This window comes from Porites lutea, chromosome 9 (genome assembly GCF_958299795.1).
Source record: "Porites lutea chromosome 9, jaPorLute2.1, whole genome shotgun sequence".
Lineage (NCBI taxonomy): Eukaryota > Metazoa > Cnidaria > Anthozoa > Scleractinia > Poritidae > Porites > Porites lutea.
In genome coordinates this window covers 11,893,514-11,919,039 of record NC_133209.1, presented here as the reverse complement: position 1 = coordinate 11,919,039, position 25,526 = coordinate 11,893,514, and the positions used below count along the sequence as shown (strand labels likewise).

General features: G+C 37.9%; 2 protein-coding genes across 5 annotated transcripts in view; one reads left to right on the top strand and one right to left on the bottom strand.

Annotated features, from left to right (window-relative positions):
- LOC140947270 (ubiquitin-like modifier-activating enzyme ATG7) overlaps positions 1–10,875 on the bottom strand; it is a 36,786-nt gene extending 25,911 nt beyond the window's left edge. For all 3 annotated transcript variants that reach the window (XM_073396326.1, XM_073396328.1, XM_073396327.1), the window contains exons 1-2: positions 10,705–10,875; positions 6,429–6,483 (exon numbers count right to left, since the gene is read on the bottom strand). In XM_073396326.1, the coding sequence (XP_073252427.1) occupies positions 6,429–6,483; positions 10,705–10,858 (209 nt within the window). In that variant the 5' untranslated portion in view covers positions 10,859–10,875. The remainder of the gene's footprint in view (positions 1–6,428; positions 6,484–10,704) is intronic.
- A 407-nt stretch (positions 10,876–11,282) lies between these two features.
- Positions 11,283–24,047, top strand: LOC140947513 (transcription cofactor vestigial-like protein 4). 2 transcript variants are annotated; one of them, XM_073396632.1, is made up of 4 exons: positions 11,283–11,437; positions 11,551–11,617; positions 12,456–12,615; positions 22,270–24,047. In XM_073396632.1, the coding sequence occupies exons 1-4, from the start codon at positions 11,435–11,437 to the stop codon at positions 22,727–22,729; spliced, it is 690 nt and encodes a 229-aa protein (XP_073252733.1). In that variant the 5' UTR covers positions 11,283–11,434; the 3' UTR covers positions 22,730–24,047. The 2 variants fall into 2 exon arrangements, with proteins under 2 accessions (XP_073252733.1, XP_073252734.1); XM_073396633.1 differs by lacking the exons at positions 11,283–11,437; positions 11,551–11,617 and adding an exon at positions 12,113–12,352.
- Positions 24,048–25,526: the final 1,479 nt, after the last annotated feature.

Here is a 25,526-nt window from a genome sequence, read left to right as displayed (position 1 = left end):
TGCTGATGATGCTGCTGGTGATCATCATCATCAGGAATGGGTGGAAGAATATGTAAATCAGCACTTGAAAGACCCAGGGATCACAGCTATGTCATATCAAATATACAAAAGTTCATCCAGACCATTACGATTTGAAAAAATGCTGAAGAAATGGTGCGCACTGCTGTTAGTAGCTCTAGTAGGCCAATTGGCCCTAAAGTCCCATACAGTTCAATCACACAATCAAACTGCTTAGCTGGTCAACCGAACAGTGACTTTGTCACATCTTGGAAAATTACCAGAACAGGCGTGTAAGCATACAGAAGAAGTATTCCCACATTGTCTTTTGTCCTCTGGTTTCTAACAGTTAGCTGTCGGACTGTTAAATGCATCCCTCCAATTAGGAGGGGTTTCTAGATCTTTTTTGGCCATTTTAACAACTGATGATTTGGGGATGCTTGGCAACTCTGCAAATTGAGGGGGTAGTTGATCACATTGTTCTTTAAGTGACCCACTGCCAGTGAATTAATGGTAACCACAATTTGGTTAATAAAGAGGTAGTCTCATGAGCAGGGCTCAAAGTTTATTTTTGGCTTGGGAGCACTTGTGCTACCAGGTGTAAACTTCTACGGGCACTGCCAAAATTCTAGGTGCACAGCAAAAAATTTGAGGCACCAAAAAAAATCAGAAAGCTCAGAGGTTGTATAAGTAATCATTTATTTGCATGCACGTTATCTTTTATTTTGAACGAATCTGTGTTTGTTCCTACCTTCAGGCTATTACTCTACATTGGAGATAACAATAATACTGTTACGTTTTTTTTAAATTAACCTTCTCAATCTCAAGAAGTATTACACTTCATGGTACGTTCAAGGCAACAGAAAAATTCCGCATTCATTTCCTTTGAAATGAACGTGAATAACTAAGAAAATATACACTGCCAGTTTACTGCTCACAACTTTCATTTGATATTTTGCAATACACTTGTAGTTTAAAGCTGATATAGACTTGGATGTAGAACCACGTCGTTAATACAACATTAACTCGATCATACAAAATCCAGTGAGTCCCATGAGTAAGCAACTCAAATTAGTTCATCTGGCCACCTTCTGTAAGCAAGGTTGGGACGCCTTGGTCTCTTACCACTGCTAAACCACTTGACAACTGTTGGAGTTGGGTCAAAAGCTTGTAATTCTGGCCCTTCCATACTGATGCAGATTAGGTCTTCTTTTATTCATTGTTTTATTTCAATTGTTCTCACCTTGAAGAAAAAAAGTCTCTTAACCAAGGTTGTTTAGACATTCTTGCCTCTGGCTTGACCTTTCACATCGACCGGTGAACTCGATTGCCAAGAAGCACGTGTTTTTAAAGGTGGCCTTCACTCGCAAGTGTCAGCGGAGTCTTCGAAAAAAACCAAAAAGGGCTGGGATGGAATGGAAACATGGAGCACTCGGAGAACCACAGCGGAAAAAGACAAATAAAACACACGCTAATGCAAGGAAAATGATAACTTTATTGTTTGGAGCCTGATTATGTCATACCTACGATTGAATTTATTATTTCAAGTTTCTGTCTCATGTCTAACCAGTCGGAGTCATCTTAGGATGATCAGGTGAGAAAGCAGAGTTGAGTGGTAATAAGCTCAGTCGTACTAATCTCCAGGATTTTTAGGCGCGCAAGTGCAATCACACATGAATTTTTAGGCACACAATTAAAAATCTAGTTGCATGTGCGACCAGCTGGTCGCTAACTTTGAGCCCTGATGAGCTGTGCATTCTTGGGAAATTGCTGTCAACACACGACTTGCCAGTTCCAGGCATTCAGATAGTGGAGTACTGCGTGAAGTAAGAAAGCGGGAAAAAATATTAGGAGAGAGAGGGGGAGAGGGAGAGACCTACATGTAGAGGAGGGAACAGCAACATGACCTTCACTACCTGCCCAAATGCTGCTTGTTCCAACACGTCTTCTTTCTCTAGCAGGTACATTACGCTCTCGAGGGTTTTAAAGTTTTGACTGAGATAATATGTGATTTTTGCCACTTGTTTCACACTGAGAGGTCATGGCACGAGTGAGTTTCTTCTCTGGTGTTTGTTTATCGTGAGCAGGATTTGCCCTCTGATGCAAGGGCATTTTCTTTTTAAACATAAAGCTCTCTATTGTGGCTAAATAAGGGTTTTGCTTTGTTTAATTTTCTTTAAAGTGCCTTCTAGATCTGAATAACCAATTGATTTTGCTATGTCCGTGAATGTGATAGTTTCCTGCAATGTTTTTTCATCCTGGACCCAGCTCATTAGTGTCCTTTGCAGGATGTTAAATTTCACAGGTACACTCTTTTTTTAAAATAAGAATGTTGTTTTTCCTGTCCATGCTGAATATCCTTACTTTTCTGCCGATTTTAGGCTGAAATATTAAAAAAATGTACAAGAATGAGAATACAGTGATACCCCGTTAATACGGTCACCAACGGGCCAAAAAAATTTGGCCTTATTAACAGGTGGCCGTATTAACGAGGATTTTTTACAAGAAAATGTATGGCCATTTTGCCACGCGGCCAAAAAAGGTGGCCATAATAACAAGGTGACCGTATCAAGGAGGCCGTAAGACGGGGTTCACTGTATGCAAATGTGCCGGGTAATTACGATTGCTGGAACCTTCATATCCTGCCACTAATTTCACAAGAAGCCACAACTGAAATATCTTATCTTCTAAACCCAATCTTTTTTATACTGCTTCAGATCAGAGATTGTCCTCTTGCAACCCAAATTTTATCTTTTACCACTATGGCCAGCTCCACCACTTGTGACCGCCATTTTGTTTTTGCCGGATCAATCTTGAAAAATTCTGCATTGCACTTCGACTCACACATGCACAGTTTATGAGATTTACCCTTTAACTCTTTCCGGAGTTCCTTTATGGTAGGGACCAAACAGATACGCAAATTCTAACAAAGTGGGGGTGTCATTCCTGGCTTGCATTTTGCTAAAAAGATGTTCAACAATCAAGGAAAGCAGCGAAAAAGGTTTGACAAGCTTGAGGAATAGAGGGTTGATCTCCATTTAGGCTGTTTCGGTACTGGGCTCAAGTTCAGGAATATCAGAGATGTGAGGGTAAATTCTAACAAGTGGCATGGCCCAAAAAGTAGCAACAGAGCTTAAAGAATCTCACCCACCAAGTTTGCATTGCGAACTCATGCTCTTCATTTGCCATTTTCAGGGCCCCCGAAAATCGAAGTTATTTCACCTTGAGGCGTTATTAAGGTCCTGTTTCCTCTGGAATTCTTTCTATAGTTTCTGAACTATCTTTGTGATTCACATTCGTGAAAGAAAATTTTTTCCAAGGGCAATGTGTAGTTTTTTTTCTGTCACACTTCGTAGAAAAGGCGGCCAATATGGCGGACAGCCACCCAGCTAGGGGCCGTCTAAGGAGGCCAGAAGGCATCAAATGCCCAAAACTTAGGGAATACACCTACAATCTATAGATTTAACAGAAGGAGGCCCTTGGGCTACACGGAATCACCAATAAGATTTTGTGGGGATACTTCTACACCAAGAACTTACACAAGAGCGTGATCGATCTCCTCACGTGCATCCGGATGATACTTCACCTAGCTACAAGATACGACCTCCCCTGGTCAAATGACAACAGTGACAACAAAACTAAGAATTAGTATCAAAGAAGGGTGGCTTAGCCAATTTTGTCACCAATTTGAATCCAAATAGTAGTCAATTGTGTCAATTTTCTTGAGATTCAGAAAAAGACTTAAGGCCTCGCATTACACTTCATTTATCAGATTTACAGAGTCCCATACCCACACAACTCTGGGGAGACCTGGGAACAATCTTGTCACTCACCTATTTATGTATGCATGCTTCATGTAACCTTACATCTCCCTCACTTGATTGTCTGAACACAAAGTGCATGAGATTCTGAGACGTCTTCAGACAACTTTGTTGACCTCAAACTCGTACCCAGAGGCTTTTTGGTCGGTGGGGCAATGCGTTGCCCCGCTGACCAGAAAGCCTGAAGACTCTGGGTATAAGATTGTGTTGACCTCCTTCAGATATTGACAGTATGTTGTTGAAATGGGAAAGATGTGAAAGCATAAACATAGGAGTCTTAAACATCATACAAAAGTGACCACAAAGAAGACAAGAGATCCAGAAACTGCAAAACAATGTACAAATTCTTAGAGCAAATAAATTTGCTTTATCGCAGTTTTGGCATACACTTGAAGGGTTCTCCCTCCGAACACCATTTCATAGATGAGGTTATCAAAGCTTTACGGAGTGAATCTCCCATCTTTACACCAGCTGGATAGTAGGCATTCAGTCCTGCACTGAAAAGAGAGGGGTTGTTCAAGGTCCAGAGAGTATAATTTCCTAGCTATTTCCTCACAAACTAGAGATTTGAAGATGATGTTACACTCAGTAAAAGAGCTAAAACATATGTCCAGGAGTGAACTCTGTTAAAAAATTTGCAAAAATCGCAAATTTTGCAACAGTGCTTCAAAAATTATGAAAACTAGGAAAATTGCAAAAAATAACAAAAATTATGAAATTTTGCCAGGCCATTAATTTTCACTGTTATATTTCCTCAGCACTTTTCATTAGTGGCCTAGCAAAATTTCGTAATTTTTGTTATTTTAGCAATTTTTTTAGTTTTCGTAACTCTTGCTGTTTCGTTGAGGGACTTCCTCAGCCTCAATTACATTCCCTCGTCCCTTTTGTAAATAGACTAGAAAAATTTCGTTGTTTTTGCAATTTTGAAAGCACTGTTGTAAAATTTTGCAAATTTTGTAACTTTCGTATTAATCCTGGACATATCTCACCAGCCCCCCACCTCCACTTTTCTAGATGAATTTTTATTTTATTTTAGTATGAGGTACATGTGAGGAGTAAAGAAGAAGAAAAGGAAAGGAAAAAGGTCAGGTAAAAAGTTGCTTTACCGGAGACTGGCACAAAGGAATCACAGTGTGCACACGTGTTCTTTAGTGGTATCATTCTACAACATTCTCAGATCGATGGATAACTTTGCTTTATTTTGTGACGAGATTTTACAAGAAATTGACCATTTGCTTGTAGAAAACTTTTCGTGTTTACATGTTTTAACATTTTCCCAGTGTGCGCTTCCTTCCCAGCACATGAAGAGCTTGAATAAAAATGCAGGCCAGTGTACTAAAGGCGGGTATATGGAAGGCTAAGAAATATATGTATCAAGTTTACAAAACCTGCATGATATTGCTGTAAGCACTAGAAGTTCCTGTCATTTTACAATTTATCCAGAGTTTTTTAAAAGAAATATCTCACGCCATTTCTGAGCCTCTAGAGGATGCTCCAAGACCCCCCTACAAACACGCATCTCAGGCATTTGTTTTCAAGACCCTCCCATCCCCCCGCTCCTCCCACTTGCAAATATGCTGTCCCTGCTTATGTTAGCCATTTATGTATATTGTAATTCCTTCCGGCCTGCGTTTGTGCTGGGAATTTAGCTTTGTTCAACAATTTTTTTTCTTTCTTTTTTCACCGCAATAAATTTAGACTTTACAGACTTTGTGGTTACCCAATTGTCCCTTGCAGGCTAAGGACCATGTGCTTTTTGGTGAAGAAAGTAGACTGCCCTTTTTTTGCCTGTTATGTATTTTGTCAAGTTTATTAAGGATGGTATTTCATGTTCAACCAGTACAAGCAACAATGAAAGACTGATTACTTTGTGAGTTGGGCATTGCTGTTAACTTTTTGAATGTAAAGGTAAACAAGTTAAATATTTTAGAACATTTGTTAGTCAAGACACGTTTTTCTGCTTCACTACACTGCAGTTCAAGTTTCATGTCAATAATTCTAAGTTGAAAGGAGTGAATCGTCTGCTATTTGTTCTGCTAGAACCATCACAGTGCTCTGTCATCGAGATAAAGAGACTACATGTACAAGAAAGAGGTCACGCCAGTACTTCTTGCCTCGCTCGCCTGTTTTCCCTTGTTTTAGGCCTTGTGAGTTACCTTGTTATTAAAGCTTTAGTTGCCTTGTGTATCATGTCATTATTGATCAACCGATCCTTTTTCTTCTGGCAAAAGGTTCCAACTGAGCATGGTGGAGTGGTGTCAATTTAATTGTACTTTTTTTCTTTCATTGTACCAAATAGGAAGGTGGAATACTTGGCAAGTATCCTACTGTGGCAATTATCACAGGTTGTTAACAACCTTGCACAGCTGCTAAACAGTTCTGTGAGTGGACAGTGAAACAGAAAGAGGAGATGAATGGAGAGCTTTATGCACAATGCAAGCATGCACAATTTAATATATCAAGCACATGTCTACAGTAGAAGTCACAATAATAATATTTAAGGGAAGCTTGGAATAACACGACAATGAAAATAATTATTAGTATGATAATGATTATGATAATCATTATAAGTTAACTTAAAAGGATAAATACAGGGTTTAAAGAACTCACGTGGAAAAAGCATGATAATCCAAATTGAAACGACATGGAAGACCAGCGGGATCACCTACATGTAGGAAAAATAGAAAATTTATTTCAATGCAAGTTTAATAGCTCAAAGCTATTTAATACACGGATACAAGAATAGACTGTTCACAGTCCAATATTTTTCCAAACAGTAGTCGAGATCGAGTGCTTTGCATTATGGGCAGCTATCTCAGATGAGTGTCTAAACTACTTAGGGGGCAGGGGACAGTTTGGGAGGAGGTGAGAAAAATAGAGGGACTATCCTAACATCACTGCAGCATGCATTGAGGGGGCGTGACAGGAATTTCATGCCTTTTACCATTCATTAATTAAGAAACTCCGCTTGGGATGAAAAACAAGCGAGACACTTTTAGCATAGATTTTGCGTGTTTGTAAACACAAACATCTCCTTTTGGAACAGTGATTTTATATAATACAGTTACTACATATAAGACATTCTTCCAAATAAAATAGGCTAACATGCACAGTTGAAACATTATTTTTCCTAATTGAAGCAGCAAGCATGCTTGCTTCATCACAAATTAAAGTGGTTAAACCTCCAGATAAAAAGCCATACATTTCTGACATGGGTCGTCTTTCTCCGTCTTTAAGCTTTAATTTCAATTTCTTCGGCAGAAACTGTGTTACAACATTTTCTTGGCTGGGCTGTTTCAAAAGCATGATAGCTTACGTATATTGATGGCAAGCACAATCTAGTTTTCCTTGCAGATCAGCCACATATAAGTTTAAAATGAGTGGACCTATGATTGAACCTTGTGGGACTCCAAAGTTAACGCTAATAGGTTTTGAAATATGGTCATCAGTTTGAACAAAGTGCTCTCTTCCACAGAGGTAGTTGACTGTCCATTTAAGCTTTGACTTTGAGAAACCAAGAGCATTCATTTTCTCAAAGACAGACCTATATTTTACAGTGTCAAATGCCTTCGAGAAGTCGGCAAAGACAAGCAGAGTACATTCGCTCAGGTTCATTGCTTTCAATATGTCATCAGGTATGCTGAATAAAACAGATGTGAACCAGATGTAGTAGAATGACCTTTCCTAAATCCAGGAGTGTCATCCCTCTTTCATAAAATGTCAATAAGAGTCTGCCCTGCTTAATGCCAATCAGAAATTCATTCCTTCCCCAGTTTTGTCAGCCCAAAATGATGAAGATCCAAAAAAACACAAAAGTTTAAGTTGGGCAAACAGATATTATGAAAGCATTTTATAGAAAAGGCGACTTGTCAGTGCCAGCAGCTTAAACTAAACCTGTTGTTGAATGCAAATTAACATCTATTGTCCAAAGACCTATCAAACACCTGCATTGCTGGTACAACATGCTCCGTGAATTCAAGCTGTAGTGATTTTAGGACAGTCCCTCTATTTTTCTTGCCTCCCTCCCCAAACCGTTCTACACTGCCGATGCCTGCCCTCTCAGTACACAATGATCTTTAAGCGAAAGAAAAGGGGACTGTAAAAAGTCTAATGCAAGTGTCAAATTAAAGTTCCTTTGAATCAATGATACAAAATTGGCTACCTTCAAAAAATATATTTTATAGTTTATAGTGTGAAACATTTGAACTGAAACAGAATGCAATAACTATTTCACATGGACTACGTACTCCCTCAGGTCCTTCAGAATTAGTGTAATGTCATAAAAACGGAAAATTTTCAGTAACACACTACAGGTGACAGTCACAAAGTACTGTACCCTACAATCACTCTGCAAAGAAATGGAAACCATACAAACACTGTCGAACATTCAACCTGAGTTCCAGTCCTATGGGCTAGGACTATATATAGGGAAATCCATAATAACATTATGAAGTTCATCCATTTGTGTTTCCTTTAATTTGACTGCTGCCCATTTACCTGAGCCTGGCAAGGTTTTGCAATAAACAAATTTTTAATTATAAAGTACATTTGTCTGTACTGTATCTTGACTGAAATGACAGCTAAGCTTGTTTATACAGGAGCCTGACCAACAAACACACTATTAACCAATCTGACTTTTGCAACTAACAATGGTTTGCCCCAGGAGGGGGGGGGGGGGGCAGGGCAGGCAACCCATGGGAATTTGACTTCATGAAGCGTATCCAGGTAGGGATTTTGACATCCATGACCGTCCCCAGGGTGGGAAATTTGACTCAGCCGCCTCTTGGAAAGTGGAGAAGACCTGGGAAAGAGCAAAAGTCGGTCCGCCATATTGGAAAATACCCAGTAGTTACTTGGATGAGTTTCTTGCTCCAAGACAGTCTTGGATTCTGGATTTTAACTGTGGATTCCAGATTCCAGGTACTGGATTCTAGATTCTTTATCAGTAGAACTTGGATTCCAGATTCCAACCACTGCTGGGTTTCTGGATTCGTTGAGCTGTATTCTGAATTTCAAAGCAAAAAATCCAGATTCGACAAGCAAAAGAATTCCTGTATTATGGATTACAAAAGGAAAATTTTCCCAGATTCTGGATTCCCTTACATGGGGTGAAGTTTCCCTCATGCCCATTTTACAACAAAAGGTATTTTGTCCCTCAGCTTTGCGAAGCCATATTCACACAAATATAGCTTATTCATATCAAAATTTGCTTTTGACTTACATGTTTTCACTGGATGCCACCCTGCGACAAGTTTTCGTCAAAGCAAAAGATAAAAAAATCATATGTAGAGACATAAAAATAAGTGTGTTTGTATTAAGATCTTTATGGAAGGAAGGTTTCAGCCAAGGTGAAGTGGACCACCTATTTAGCGCCTTAGTTTTACCGAATTTCACTTATGGTCTGCCTGTTTATGGAGCTGCAGACTCAGATCTCACGGTCATACAAAACTTCCTGGATAGATGCTTTAAAAGGAAATACACATCTAAGAGAATGGACATTCGAGAACTTTTAGAAAAGGCAGATAAGAAGCTTTCCAAGGTATGTTCAGCGGATCCCAATTGCCCGCTCAGTAACATCATTCCGAAGAAGGAAGAAAGAAAGTATCTACTCAGAAACAAAAGTGCTCATTGCCCGGATATAAAGACCGATAGATTTAAGAATGTTTTTGTAAATAGGATTATTTTTAGATATAATCTTTGATCTTTCTATTATTTGCATACAGTACGTCTTATGTACGTTAAGATCCCGGGGGGAAGGGGGCACTTGGGTATTCTTTTGGGTGGGTATGTGCCGCCCGGGACTCGAAATTGGCACCCCATTCTGAAAAGAAATTCCCCTAAAATTGATACCCCGTTCTAGAAATGGGCCAATTTTTTATACCCCGTTCTAGAATTCGCCCTAAAATTGATACTCTGTTCTAGAAATGGGCCAATTTTTTATACTCCGTTCTAGAAAGTTTGTAAATTGAAATAGCCCTGTTTTTTTAAAAAAAGATATGTCTTTATTTGTTCGACTTATACATCAAATTAATGCCCCTTCATAATCAGCAACAATTAAAAAAATAATTTCAAATGGCTGCTTACAAAACTGAAGTTTTCGTGAGTTCGAAATATTATACCCTGTCCTAAAAAAACACCTCTAAAATGGATACCCTGTTCTAAATCAGGAGCTTCAAAATCACGACCCTGTTGAGCAGCACATACCCGTATAGGTAATGTACGGGAGTACCCCCCCCCCCCCAGGATTTAGATTTCCAACTGCTGATGTAACTTAAGATAAGTCTTTTTATCTTAGGAGAATAAAGATTGATTGATTGATTGATTGATTGATAAAATAGTCCTGTAATTCTGAGTTAGATTTGTTACTATACTCAAAATGCCAAATTAAATGAAATTCTGGACCTCAGTTACATCAGCCCTTAGACATTAACCCCTCTTGATGATGACATGTTCTGCACATTTTTGCATTGTTGTAGACTGTGTGAAACAATTCACAGGTATTTTAGAAGTATAGAATTTGTGTTAAATTGCCAACCATGCTAAACATCTAGCTACCATTATTTTGCCACCAAGTAACTACTCTCTGGCGATGCTGAGTGCTACAATTAAGTGTTGTGAATGTCTATTAGTTCGTTGAAATTATTATGAAATTATTATGGTCCCCAGAGGTGCCAGGGAAATTCATTCCTAATGAAGACCCTTGGAAGGATGGGGAAATTGACATTTGAAATCCTCGGGCAAACCATTGATAGGTGCATTTAATGTGTGCTCGTCTTAGCTATCATTACTTTTGAGATATAGGATAAAATGTACTCAATATTAGATATATTTTTTTCAAAATTACGTGTTTAAAAATAATTTGAACTGCTGCAAAAGCTCCCCTTACTGTTTACGTAATATCCTTGGAGAGGTTTCGGTTTATCATCTAACTGGTATACTTCCAGCTTGTTCTGAGTAAGTCTGTGCCAAAAGGCTGCGTCAACAGCGCTTGAAAAAGGTACAAATTGTAAGGCATTTTGGCCGCCAGACACAGCCGCCATGTTGAACCAGTGAGACGTTTATGTGCTATGTCATGTAAAATCACTAAATTATGTCTCATCTGATCATATCCTCCTCGCACACACAAATTGGGAAATACGAAACTTTATATTTCGAAATCGTTATTTTTTAAAGACGTTTAGTTTTTTTTTGGATCGAAAAAGAGGAATTCTTAAATAACGGAAATAATTGAAGGTTTCACAGCGTTTCTGCATATAAAGTCCTCAATCACCATATGAATTTTCTCGGAATAAAACATTGTCAATTACCGAAGGACATGCATAAGTTACTTTTTAAAAGCATTATAGTACTATGATATTGAATATCGAGAGAATAACAAAATACTTATTTTCCTACTATTATGAAAACTTATTTTCCTATTTTGGGAGACCCTTGTCACGCTCCACTAACCAATCACACGAGGCGTTTGGTCACGGGGTTTTCGTCATGTCTAATTCTTTTCATTCCTGAGCACAAATCCATGTTTGTTTCTATTTATTTCATGGAAGTAGCTGAAATAAGCTCTTAGGGGCAAGGATTTTATCACTGTCCCCTCCACCGGACAGAGAAAGAGAACTATGGTCGGTACAGTAGGCTTTTTTTGTCATATTTTCGGTTTTCAGAGTCTTGTTCATTGTGCGGGGACTTGTGTGTGTTCAGTTTACAGATCTGATTTAGTTCTGTTTTTTTCCAGATAATGGAGACTCCTCTGGATGTGCTATCAAGAGCAGCATCTTTAGTACAGCCAGACACCAGAGAAAGTAAGTCCCGATGTGTCTGGATGCTATTTCTTCTACGAAGTTTATGCATTTGCAGTAAGAGAGAAACTTTCGATCATTCGTAATAATTTTCACGCAGAGATACTCGCACTAAACGCGCGCACATTTTCTTTGATTGAAGTATTTTTTCTTTGTGCTCTTTACTTAGGATATGAAAGTAGTAACTTTTCCATTTATTGACGCAACTCACACAACCCTGAAGAATTATGTGGTTTATCATGAGTTACTAAGTAGTAAATAACCATCACAGTTATGCTATGCTTGGAATGAGAATCTTCTCGTTATTCTGTAAACAATGCATTCACAGTTGACATCGGCACACGTCCTATTGGTTTAGATTTATTCGCTTAAAATTAGCCTCTTGCTGTAGTTAAAGATATGTCGACCCCTTATCGTAACAAGCGTTTTTCCCAGTAAACGTAGGTGTTTTTTCTTTATTTTTGTGCACCTTTTGCTTTGAGCGAAAATATTTAAGTTAAGGTTGCCTTATTTACAGCCAACCAGTATCAAACAACGTGCACGTTGCTTGCATCACTAACATTCCATGGAAATTTTTCGAGCATTACAATTCTTTGGTTTCCAAACGGCCATTATATTGACCTATCATCATACAATATTTAGAACACAACTTTTAAGGAGACGACATAATTTCCATCGCACTTCATTTGTTTTCTTTGCTTTCAATGGTGAGAAATTCCATTGTCGAGACCAAAAAAGGTTAGGTGACACTGCGACTATCGTTGTTCTTCCTTTGACCGTGGTCTTTGTGTTGCAAATGTTCTGAAATGTGGGTAGCGAGTTAATCAATTGTTTTATATAGCTTCAGAGTCAGAAGCCAGCGAGGATTCTCCAAAAGTTATGCCATCGGCTGAAAATCGAAGAAAGCGAAATTTGGAAAGACGAGACATTGCTCAGGCCTTGAACTTTGACGACGGTCGATTGGGAAAACTATCATCGGTGAAGACAGCAGGGACACAAACGTAAGTATACATGTATGATATAAGAGTAGTTATTTACGTCAGACCACGGCAAACACGAAGTAAAACAAGCTTACGTTGCGAGAAGTTTTGGGTGCCATGTGGAAACGTTAAGCTTATAACTTGATAGATGGCATGGCTTGCAAAGTTGTAGCAGATCCTCGTTTCTGTGCATATTTGTAATTCCTGGTGCCGAATTAACATTACTTCGCAAATTCCGAAGGGATTGCTTTCCCAGCGAGATTTGCCTCTAGCAGTTACATATTTCATATTATTGTTAACTTGGTTATAAAGTACCTTGTTTGAGTAAATTGTAGATCAAAAAATGCTTTGAGGTAGAAAGTAGAAATGAAAAAAATGACTTACCATGTGCAATCTCAAAGCATTTTTGGCTCTGCACAGTAAAATTATGCACTTCTATTTTAATTTGATTTGGTAGGGTTCTAGCTGCTTCTAGGTTTTTGCATCACTCCTACAAATGGAATGTCTTTATTATAGTAGTATTTTGGGTGGGTGAAACCTTGTTCGTGTTTGTAATATTGTTGTAGCCGCCATCTTTGATTTTATGACAGTGGAAGATTGGGGAGAGTAGAAATAGTAACCCTTACGGTAGGTGCGAGAACGAAAGAAGGAAAGGGGGGAGGGGGAGGGGAGAAAAAAAATACGCCTGCCCGATATCATTGTTCTTTTGGGAAACTCCGTACGCTGGCAAAAGGAGCTCCTGATTGGTGCAGCATAGGGAAGTAGATTGATGCCTGTCAATTAACTGTAGGGCTATATTGTTTATTCCGTTTGCCTGGTTTCCGTCAGTCTTTTGGGATTGGAGCGGCTGGGAATGTCGGGTGTATTACACAATGAGAAAGTCAAAGCAATTTCTACACTGATCATCAGGACAAGATTTGCTCGCAGTACTAAAACCTACACCACTTTTACCTCATGCCAAAATGCTGCTTGTTTCAATACTTTTTTTTTTTTTCTGGCGAGTAGATTATGCTCTAGAGGGTTCTATGTTTTGACTGAGCAAATGTGATTTTAGCCGCTTGTTTCACACTGAGAGGTCATGACACGCTTATTGATTTTCTGTGGTTTTTGAATTTTTGGTCTTCATTATTTGCCCTCTGCTGCAAGAGCATTTTCTTTGACCTCTTCTGAAGCGTAAAACTCTTTTTGTCGCTAAATAAGGCTGTTAGCTTCTTTATTTTTGTCCAAAGTGCCTCAGGATCTGAATAACTAAGTGATTTTCTTTCTAGTCCGAGAATGTGATGTTTTCATGCAATGTTGTATCACGCTGTGCCCAGCTCGTTAGTTTTTTAAGTTGTTTGCAGGATGTTAAACTCTCACGGATAGCGATTTACAGAGATGAATTTAGAAGAATGAATTGCAGCTTAAACTGAAGCCTCATCAGCTGTGGAGAATTGCCTTGTGACTTAGTCAAGATAAAAACAATGATAAACTCCAGCTTGTTTTTCTTAAGACAATGCGAAGTCTTTGGACTGGAGCGACTGTTTGTTTGTCTTGTTATTGTTGGCTACTCATTTCCGGAAGAGCAGTCACGCGCATCTAATCAGGGGGTGTTTCTCATTTTCACAGTGTTTTCGGGCAGGCGTTTTCTCTTCTCTCTCCCCACCCCCTCCCCACTCCCTTTGACTGGCCCCATCTCCTCCTCTCTTCAGCAGAAGTTTCAACATGGCGCAAGCAAATTGCCCGCTCAAAGAAAATGCCTGCACTGCAGGCTAGAATGTCTTCATTACAATGTACATGGAAGAAAAGTGACACTGTGTAGCTAAAATATGCTTTTCATGGGTTGATCCAGAGTTGTGGGCCCATAATAATCTTCAAGTTGAAAACTTGACATAACCCTGCATATATGTAACTTATTTGGACTATTGTCCGTAAGTGACCTGTTGACTCATGTGACCCAATTCAAAAAATTGTATTTTAACTGAGAAACATGCATTAAAAATAATATTATAGATTATTAGCCAGGGCTAAAAGCGAAGCTCTTGATAATATTTGTAGTATGTTTAAACAAAATATAAAATCGTGTAATGCTAAGCAGCGAAGGCAATGCTGGAGAGCAGTGAAAAACAACAATAAGTCTAATTAGCAAAAAAAGCAAATTTGCACTTGCAGCATGCTTTCTCTGTACATTTCTTTGCCATTGATTTGCACGACTAGAACGTAAAACTTCCAGAAACTTCTTAGTTACATGTTTTATGGAGGAAATGTTGTACGTGTTCTTGTTCACTTTTTTTTCACTGCCGCTCATTTTCACCTTGCATTGGTGGCCGCCAGCATTTCCCACTTTGTGAAAGGTTTGAACCCAGGAGTCATTTCAAAAGTAGGTTGAGTTTGATCTCTACAAGACAAGACTGATTATCTTAACAACGTTTTTAGTAAGAACAATTACAACATGGACTTTGTTAGATGGAACACTCACAGTAACACTGATTCCAACACTCAGACCAATGTCAACCCTGGCCCTGTTACGACAGCGACTATACCGTACATCAGAAGTACCTCGGAAAGTATTGACCGTATATTACAACCTTACAATATACGTGTTGAACACAAACTGATAACCACTTTATGACGACTGCTTACTAATGTCAAGGACAATGACAAACCGGAGGACAGACAGGGAGCAGTATACACGATCAAATGCTGGGACTGCCAGGCTTCTTACATTGGTTAAAAGCGGCAGAAACCTTAGCACGCGACTAAACGAACACAAACGAGCGATGAGGAATGGTGACGTCAACAATCACATTGCTGAGCACCACTTACAGATGAAACATCAAATTGACTGGGACTCTGCGATATGTATAACGTACTCTACAGACTACTATCAATGTCTTACTTTAGAAAGCTGGTTTACTAACTTAGCACAAACACCACTGAATCATAGCCAACAGTTACCAGCGCTGTACAAACTTATAGACAAGATCAAGCAAAACTAACTACGAGAGAACGACTGGAGAACTGACAATTTGACTAACAATAGACGACTGTTTAACTGTGACAATAGACTGATCGAAATGCACCAATTACTGATTACAAGTCTTCAGCGCAAATAACATCACGGCTTAAATGACAGATGACCAATAACATAGCGACATGATTGACCAATCAGATCAATAACCAGAGTATAACACCATCAACTGACGTGATACAACTCACTTTGACTCTGAAGATGACTATGGCACAGGTTGTTGAAACGTCAGTCACTGCCAACAACAACGGTGGTATTCAGGACTATGTTCACCCAGACGATCAAACTCAACCTACATTTCCCATTTTGTCACCGCCGCTACGAAATTTTCATGTTGTTCTTGCAACAAAAAATATCTTCTTTGTTTTTTATCTCTCGCTCTAGACCTCTGTCGCCCTTTTCCTCGTTGAGCTTCGCTGGCCTGCCGCCTACTTTCTCTTTTGCTCTGTCTTTCTCATGCTCTAGATTCCAAATTTGTGGACATGACAATTAATGTAAACTAACTACTTTAGACAACATGGACATAGGAACAATTTCCGCTTTCCGTTTTCATCTTTATTGACTCTTTAGTTGTCTCTGCTTTACAAGACGTCAGTGCCAATGCGATTTCCCTCCAAAATAACCTCAAGTTGCATTTGGGTTGCCATACGTGTTGATTGAGTTATTTTACATTGGAATGCCTGTGGTGCAGATGGATGGTTGCTCGGGCAGGCGGTCGGTCGGTGTACGGTCACGTGATTTCCAATTTTCTCGGATGGGTAGATTACTTCATTTTCTTACCTATGGTGTTCTGCTGGCGCGCTTCGCTCGCAAGAGTGCCACTGATAACAAAATAATAAATTTTTAATGCATTATTTCTGAATGGTTCTAAGTTAGCATGACAAAAGAATGTATCTATACAAAATTAATGCTTTTATTACTTAGTGATTACCACAAGCCTGTGAAAAGCTTGGTTTTAAAATACAGTAGAACCCTGGTAACTCGAACTCTGAAGGGACACGAAAAATAGTTTGAGTTATCAGGATCGACTTAATCTTCAGTTTACCGTGTTAATATTGATACTTTACTTACATTTCAGCACTTCAGTATATTGTCAACACAGTGCACATTAATCTTATCTCATCAGAAATTGTAATACTTTTATGCAAATTTATGATAATGCGGGGAAATGATAGTCAAATACGTGATTCGTGCATTGCACTTCCAGTTAGCTGAGAATTCAAGTTATCCGAGTAAAAGTGACTGATAAGTAGAGTCAAATCCAAGAGAAATAGGACTTAGATTGAGTTAGTGGGGAGTTTGAGTTACTTGTGTCCTACCGTATTGACAGGGAGCTTATGCAACGACAACAATGATAGTGACGGAAACGAAAACGAAAACGGTAAAAAGCAATAGGTTTAGATTGGCAAAACAACAAGCCTGCACATGCATCACACTTTTCTGTATATTTTTTTGCCGTCGTTGCAGGACTACAACGTGAAACTTCCTAGTTTCACATTTTATGCAGACTGTGAACGCAAGACAGCGATTTCCTTTTTCTTTTTCTGAACTTAGATACAGTCCTTAAGAATCAACTCCTGAAGAATTCCCCAACATTAAACAAATTGTATGAAATGAACACCCACCATAGGTTTTCAGTTGAATGCTCAGCGGCTTGTGCAAGAAAATTCTTTCTACTAAGAGGAATGAAGAGCTTTTGATGCTTGATATTGATCAGTCCGAAATATCCCTAAATTTAAGGACAGTTGTCACGTCATGGAGCTATTGTTCTTGAGGAAAATGGTGGATCAATTACCTAAATGACAACAGTCACCGTTTTGAGGCTCTCAGGCATATTTCGAAGACTTTTCTTGAGGCATACACAATTTTTTTAAGTGGAAAGCGTATCGGAAGCCATATTGGAACTTATTAATCTTATGGATATTCATGTCCAACATCTCGCCTCACTTTGCCGAATTTGCAGGGATAAAATTAAAAACCATAAGTGCAAGGTAGATACTAACCTCTTCATTTCTGAAATTTATTATAATTTGTTGGATTCTCCATATGTTCATCCACAGTAAAAAAAAATCAAAGAAAGAAGGCAAATCTCAACTGTAAATGATGTATTTCGCTACTCATTGAACATGCACTGATAATCTGGGATGAAATCAAAACCTTACAGGTACAACAGCAAGCAAAGGAGGCACCAGATGCTTGAAATCAACATGAAACAACACACACACACACAAAAAAACAAACAAGAAAAATTAATAGATTTGAGCTACTTTTTATCATGGCTATGATGACTGTTTCTTTGATTCTAATTGTCCTGTAGAAATTAATAGGTAGTACCGTTCCTGTTTTGTATGATCTCATCAAATTTTCACGCACTCTCTACAAAAACGGCCATTTTTGCACGGGACCAGTTTGTTGCTATCAAAAATCTTGCAAGCCGTGCCAGTGAGGCCACGACCACTGCGATTGGCCTGGAATATTCAAACAGCTTATGTTACATTGCAGATCATGGACATTACAGTGTGTCAAAAAGATAAAGAAATCTGTGATGTCAAAAAATGTAAATTCCCTGTACCTTCTTTCTTTCCCACAAACATTAGAAAAACCTGGCCATCAGTTTTGAAATAAGCTTTATCTTTCCCATAAATTTTCACCTTTTTGATGAAAAAACATAAGCACCAAGTAAATGTTTGTGACTCATCTTTAAGCTGATCTTCATGTACTTCTTTTGTTCCATGACTTAAAATTTCAAAGAGGCTTGTTGTAGAAAAGGTGTTTCTAAAAGAAAAGCCTTGTTTCAAGCTCTTTCTCAGCATTGCGATGAAAACTAGGTACATTTGATACTTGTTCCATTAATTAGAGTATCTTTCAGTTCCACTTTATTCTCAAATTTTAGACACTGTAAGCAATTTACAAGTTTCCACAGAGCTATATTGACCATTTGATATGTTTACTTTAAAAGGTGAAGTAACTCACAGTTGACATTTTTGTTGACCATTGTATAATTTTGTCCTTATAATTATTCACTATTGTCTCCAATAAGATTTTAAGTGCTCTCTTTAACCCCATAATGATATTCAGCAATGCTGGATATACATTATTATTGTTGTATAACAAGTTAATATTAGAACTAGGCTTTTTTGGCAATTGTTAGTGAGCTTCCTGCATTTGTTGTTGTCATGATGTAATGTCCATGAAAGTAACATAATTTTGTACAGTATGTGGCCCAGTATGTGGCCAGTACCAGTATCCAGCCACTTAAAACAAAAACTCAATTTTTGAGACGCCCTTTTCAGTTCTTGGTAAACAAAGTATTTCGAATGAAAGCTGAACACTTCAGAAAGTTAGGTGAGTAATCTTGTCATGGCTAATATTTACACTGTTTGCTGCGCAGCAAAGCCAGTTCTGTTCAGAAGTGGGCAGTTGGTAATATGTGATATTTTCAAAGAAACTGTTGTATATTTAAAGTGAAGAAGTCAGGTTCTCAAAAAATTTATTAATTCTTCTTGAAATTCAATTTGTTTGGAATAATGGAGGCCAGAAACATTCACTAAGTAGTGATGAGAGGTGCAAAGTATCCGGCCAGTTTTTTCTTTGCTGTACAGAACCGATGAATTAGCTGTGTACATTATCTGGATAAGATTTATTTCATATCTGTAACTATAATTTAAGCTTAGGATATAGCATATAATAATATTGTAAAATGTAATTGTACTCAACTCCTTATGGAAATTTTCTCCACTCATTCAGAGGTGACTTGATTTCACGTACTTAGCTTGTTTCGCTTGAGTGCATTTTCTATATATAACTGGAAGCGTCGAAGTTGAACTAGGAATTCTCATACTTTCCCCAGTTATGACTGCTGGAATGGGGTTGCAACGGTCTGAAAAATGTCTCAAAGGGATTGAGAGATGTGAAAGAAGGAGGAATTAGTCCTTGAAAAGCAGGCCAAATGTTGGGACTGAGCATGAAGAAATCAACACTGCAGGTCAGACTAAATAGGAGAGTGACCTCTGACCATCAGATTGAGGTCCCTTTGCCAGTTTTTTTTTTGTTAACCAAAAATGAAGGGGAAAAAACCGGTTTGTAGATGGGCTAACTGAGCTTGCAAACCCGCGGGTTTGGCTTGTCCATGGATGCGTCCTTTAAATTAGTGAAAAGTTCCTAGACAAGGGAGTTAGAACAATACGATTTAACGGCCACTCGCGTTCCCCACCATACCCCAGTCATTTGTTATGTTTTATATCGCGATGCTAGGTTCCCAGATCGATTGATATTTTTGGAATCGATTGCCAGACTACGTTGCAAGTGCAAGAGAAGCTTCTAAGTCGATTGCCTGTTGAAATTGATGTACAATTACGTTGTCATTGTTGTGGCCGGATACTGGGCCAGCTGGCTGAATACATACTGGACAACATAGGAGCTCTGCAAAAATATTAATTTTATGATGGAAACAAAGGCAAAAAAATTAAACTGTCTTTTGTCATATTAAGTTCATATTAAGAAATGTAAATAAATTAAAATTATTACTGAATTGTACATTGCGTATCGTTGCTAATAAGCACAAGTATGATCATGTAACACCTATACTTAAATCGTTAAATTGGTTACCTGTCAAAGACCAATATTTATACTTAAGAGATGCTGTATTAGCTTTTAAATGCATGTCAGGACTAGCCCCTGAGGACCTTAGTGATCAATTAATTACATTTAGTACTGTAATTAACCGGAAAACCAGAAATTCACAGATGCTAAATATCCCTTTATTTTGGTCTGCTACTGGGTAGAAAACATTCCACTGTACAAATGTAGGATAGTCAACACTTGGAATAATTTAGACAACAATATTAAGTTAAGCATTGATGTTAATAGTTCTAAGAATTAGCTTAGAGGGACACTTTTACACAAATTTAAGAGGGAGAGTTACATGTGACAGAATAATTATTAATAATAATTAAAAATTTCAGAGTAACTGTCAAGGGGGCTGGGTTTAAAAGGGAGGATTGTTATATATGGGGAGGGGGGAATGATGGTTGAAATAATTTGTAATTATTTTTTAAATAACATGTATTGTCAATCTTTTTACTTTATTATATCTTTGATTTCATTTTTTTAATTGGTGCTGAAAAGCCCCTAAGGGGATGTGTTCAATAAAGTATGTATGTATGTATGTATGTATATATGTATGCAAGGACCGAATAGATTGTCTCTGGGCCAAATTTGAGAATTCTTGTGATTAAGAAAGGAAAGTTATTGTAATGTTAAACTGAAGTGGCCGGATACTGGGCAACGTACTGTAATGGGTACATTGCTTTTAATACAAAGATTAGAAGTACTTTTTAAATGCAAAAAAATCCAGCAAAATTATTGGTGGGGCCATAGCCCAGCCAGCCCCAATGCTCTGTGGTTCCTGTAATAATTTTGTTTTTCACACAGAACAAACCAGCAAGGTGATTTCTTTTCAAGCTTGTAGCAATATTAAACTTGATAAATTAAAGAACGTTTCTCAGAAAAGCAAGTAAGTTTACATGACTTACAAGCCCAGCTAATACTGACCATTCATGTTCTCCTTTTTCTACTCAATCAAAACCTTGTGTTCTGAATGGAAAACAAACAAACAAATGCTTACATTTCCCCACACAAGAATAAATAGTTTGTCACACAAAAGGTGCCGGTCTTGATGGAAACTTGTACAAGCTAAATCAAAACAGCAACATTTGCAGTAAAATTATTTAGTCAAGTGTTTCACATGTAAACACGTGGGCCTGATCAGTGATTCAATGGAAAAAAAGACTCACCTTCTCTCAATCTTGACAACTCTTATTATTAATTAATTGAAATAAGAGCTTTTAACTGAACTTGATTATTCGCCGAAGAAACTATTAAATTATTCATGTTCATATAACTTTTGGTGCGTCAGGAAGAACAGTGCATGCAGTGTGAAAAGATATGACATGTGATGGATCTTAAATTATCAGCCTGATATTGATCAGGCCCAAATAAGCCACGTAAGGTGTGATTGGGCGTACAGCTGTGTAGCAGGGTGGTACATGATTTACTATTTTCATAACCTGTGACTGATGATTTTCTTTTTGGATTTCTGTGATTGGTGAATGCCAATTGAAACTAGAAGTGGAGACAGTAAAAGCAGAGAGTCATGATATCATTATTTTTCTTTTCCTTTTTGTCATTCCTCAATCCTCAAGATTATTAAGAGCTACTGGTTAATGTAGTTAATACATGTATCTGAACAACACCAGATTTCAGAGAACCCTTTCAACAATTAAGGTAAATTAACAGCAATCCTGCTCAAAAAGGATGCTGGGAACACTTTGTTAGAGCTGATTTATTTAATGGATTAAGACTTTCCATATATTTCTCTTATAGGTTGCACTGCGTTGCAGGCTTTTAATTAATGTTTGGACTATTCTATATTGTTTGTGTATTTTATAGTCATAAGTTTACTTTTTGTTTAGATGTATAATTATGCAAGGAGTAGTTGAAGTATGACAAATAGTGCCCAGTTTCACTCACTTTGTTCTGTAATTTTAGGTAGCATCACAATTACCCACATTTTTCTCTAGGACAACTGAACTGAACTTTCATTCATGGTGTGTAACATTGCAGCCTTCCAAAATTAATGTTGTTTAAAAATCATTATTTTGTAGGTCACCATTAAACCCAGCACCCACAACAAAGTCAAGAATTGAGTCAGGTCCTCCTCCCCTCATTTCAATTGTTCCAAGATCAGAAGAGGCTGGATATCTACATTCTCAGGTGCCATCACACTCAAGGCCGTCTGTGATAACCTCTACAAACATTATTCAAAGACCAGTTGGTTTTATGGCACCACCACACCTATGTGGTCCAACAGACATGTTTTGCTATCCAGGTCCTCACAGACGTGAGGTGGTTGAATCTGGAATGATTGACCCTTTCGTTGAAGAACATTTTCGTCGTAGTCTCGGTGAGGATTACAAGTGTGTTAGCCCATCTGCTGGTTCAGTTGATGACCACTTTGCTAAAGCTCTTGGTGACACATGGCAAAAGCTAAAAAAATCTGAAGTGACTTCATCCCAATCTTCAAATCCTCCTCAACTGCAGTCAATTGTCTCTCCTGCAAACTAACTAGGATACAGCTTTGGATGTCAAGTATTAAAGCCTAGATAAAGACATGAAAAAAAAATCCGAAAGTAGCATCTTGCACATAAAACCAAAGGATACTTGCCATAAAATGAAGCTACAGTAACCTTTCTCTGGTTTATCAACGGCAAGTTGATTTTACATGCTCAGGATACAGAGCCATGAGTGCTTTCTGATGTTGTCACTTGTCGAGGGGCTGCAAATTATTCAAGTAAATGGTGTTCACATGCTCTTGGGTTCATCAAAGAATTTCTTTGTTGGTAGCAACATTTATTTGTTACCAAGTGCAGTGAAGTTTTGTAAGTTATTGACAAATGTAATTATGCTGAGTTTGACATTCACATTAGTAAACGTGTTTTTTTCTTGATTGTTGTTGTTTTTCAATCATGACGTGTTTCAAGTCAGTGTGCATCTATTTATTTGTTTTAATTTTTTTTTTTTTTTCAAATTATGTTATGATCACTTGGCTATATACCCATTTGGCTTTGGTCTTTGTTAACAGAGGCTGTAAAGCATTCCATTCCATTAGTGTTCAAGAGAAAGTAGCCAATAACAACTATGAACCCTAAAATTGTGTCCCAAAGGGACCTTAGGACAATCCGTGCAAAGTGTATTTATTAATTTTGTGGTTGATAGTCACATAAATTTTTTATTATCCAAAGATAACAGTTAGTTTCAAATACAGTTTTGGAGTTAACACTGCTTTAAAAAAGAAAGAAAAGTTTATTACAACATCACATTCTTAGCTTACATATCATAAGTATCGTGTTATAGCTTAATAAAATTAGGAAAAGTAAGGCCAGGTAGGTTTCTCTGACTGATACACGTGGCAAGCCATATTGGCTTTGATTCATGGCGTGATTACCTTACTGACTGAATGCACAAATTGGTGTGAATGAAAATAAACCAGCTGGGATAATCTTTATAGCTTATTACATAGCTACACTGTAAATTCCGTAACATTTCAAACCCATACCAACGGCAACGACTAGATACGGATTTCCACTTCAAAAGGGTTTCTTCTCAGCCAGATTCGGACTAGACTCTTGTTGTTTAAGTTTTATACTTGTGTTAGTAGAAAACTGATTCACTCAATCATCAGCCGATAGAAACTTTCTTTTATGATCATTCTTGTTCCTCTAAGTAAAATTAATTGGCACGGTAAGAATAAATGCAAGCAAGTTTAAGATTATGTGTATCATAGCGTGTCCTTAAGCGTGGAGAGCTATTCAATATATTGTTTAGTAGTAGTGTAAATAATGTAAAAGGTTGCTAGGAAGTTTAATAAACTTGAGAGCCTAAATCACGTGCTGTATCTATATTTTAGTCTTTAAGTGGCTGCTGCTGCAAATTAACCAATAACTTGCATTTACAATATCTTTCAATTAAGGCACCTGTGATTGGTGTATAACTTTTAAGGTGACTCGACCCAGTGTTTTTTTTTTTTGGGGGGGGGGGCACCATCCTACTTTAAAGCTCCCTGGTATCCCCATATTTACTTTTATCGTAAGTGTAACACATAGAATGGATAACATATAGATCAATCTACAATATAACATAAAATTTTTGGGCGATCGGAGTAAATGTCACGTGGTTATAATGCCACGCCCCTTTGAGGTCTGAGTCGAAAATCTGCTGTTGCCTACATTTTTTCGTGAAAATCTCTCGGCTACACATAGTGCGCATTAGTGCCTTGCGCTGAACAGAGTTTCACCAAAGACCGAATTCGAGAAATTCAGCGGTTTCCAAATTTAGGTCATAATTTATGCGAAAATGAAAAGCCATTTTTACACGATTATATCTAATAAACTATGAGATATATCCCTTGATTTTGGGGATCTTTATAACAGATGGGTCCTTGCATTATATGCATTATATGCATTATAAGCCCAAACTGGTGTAAACATTGAAGATTTTTAGCGTTTTGGCTGAGTTTGTGCTTTGGGAGTTTTCTATTGTTTCTAGTCTGTCATGATACAACATGTTTTTTCAGCACGCGTGCAATGACCGCGCCTGGCTGACTTCCGAATGTTCACCGAGGTATGATAATTTGAAGGGATTCCCGTCACGTAACGTCTAAGACATGAACAACCTCAGCGCTTTGTATACTGAAGGAGGTACAAGGGCTTTGCTAACAATTTTAGCATTACCTCTAAGCAAGACGAGCAAGAAAGATTCTAGAGTGAAACCAAGAGTCACAAAAAAACTGACAGTGCTTACAAGTGTAGTTTATTTTTTCACTACCAGATAAAAGGATAAGTAATGAGTTGGTTTAATTATTGGCTTGTGTTAAACCTATGTAAAAATGATATTTTTTTTATGGTAAGTAGATTCAGTGTGTAGCATTTCTTGATTTTTTTTGTAAAGGCACAAGAAGCACGAGAATTGATTAAAAATGGTGAGTTAAACCTCTACGTATCACGCCATCGCCTGTCTCACCGTACCAAAATTATCATTCTCGGTGAGCATTCGGAAGTCAGCCAAGCGCGGTCATTGCATGCGTGCTGAACAAGAACAAGAACAGACTAGAAACAATAGAAAACTCCCAAAGCACAAACTCAGCCAAAACGCTAAAAATCTTCAATGTTTACTCAAGTTTTGGCTTTTAGAAGATAATGTCACAGTTTTTCAATGATCATGAAATTCAGAATACGGGTAGTTAGTTAATCAATAGTGGCCCTGAAAAAATTTGAAGGAAAAAAAACGACGAATTTTTAAGAAAATGCTTTTTTCGTGAGAAGGACTCTCACGCTGACAAATGTCAACAACTAGCTAAAACTAT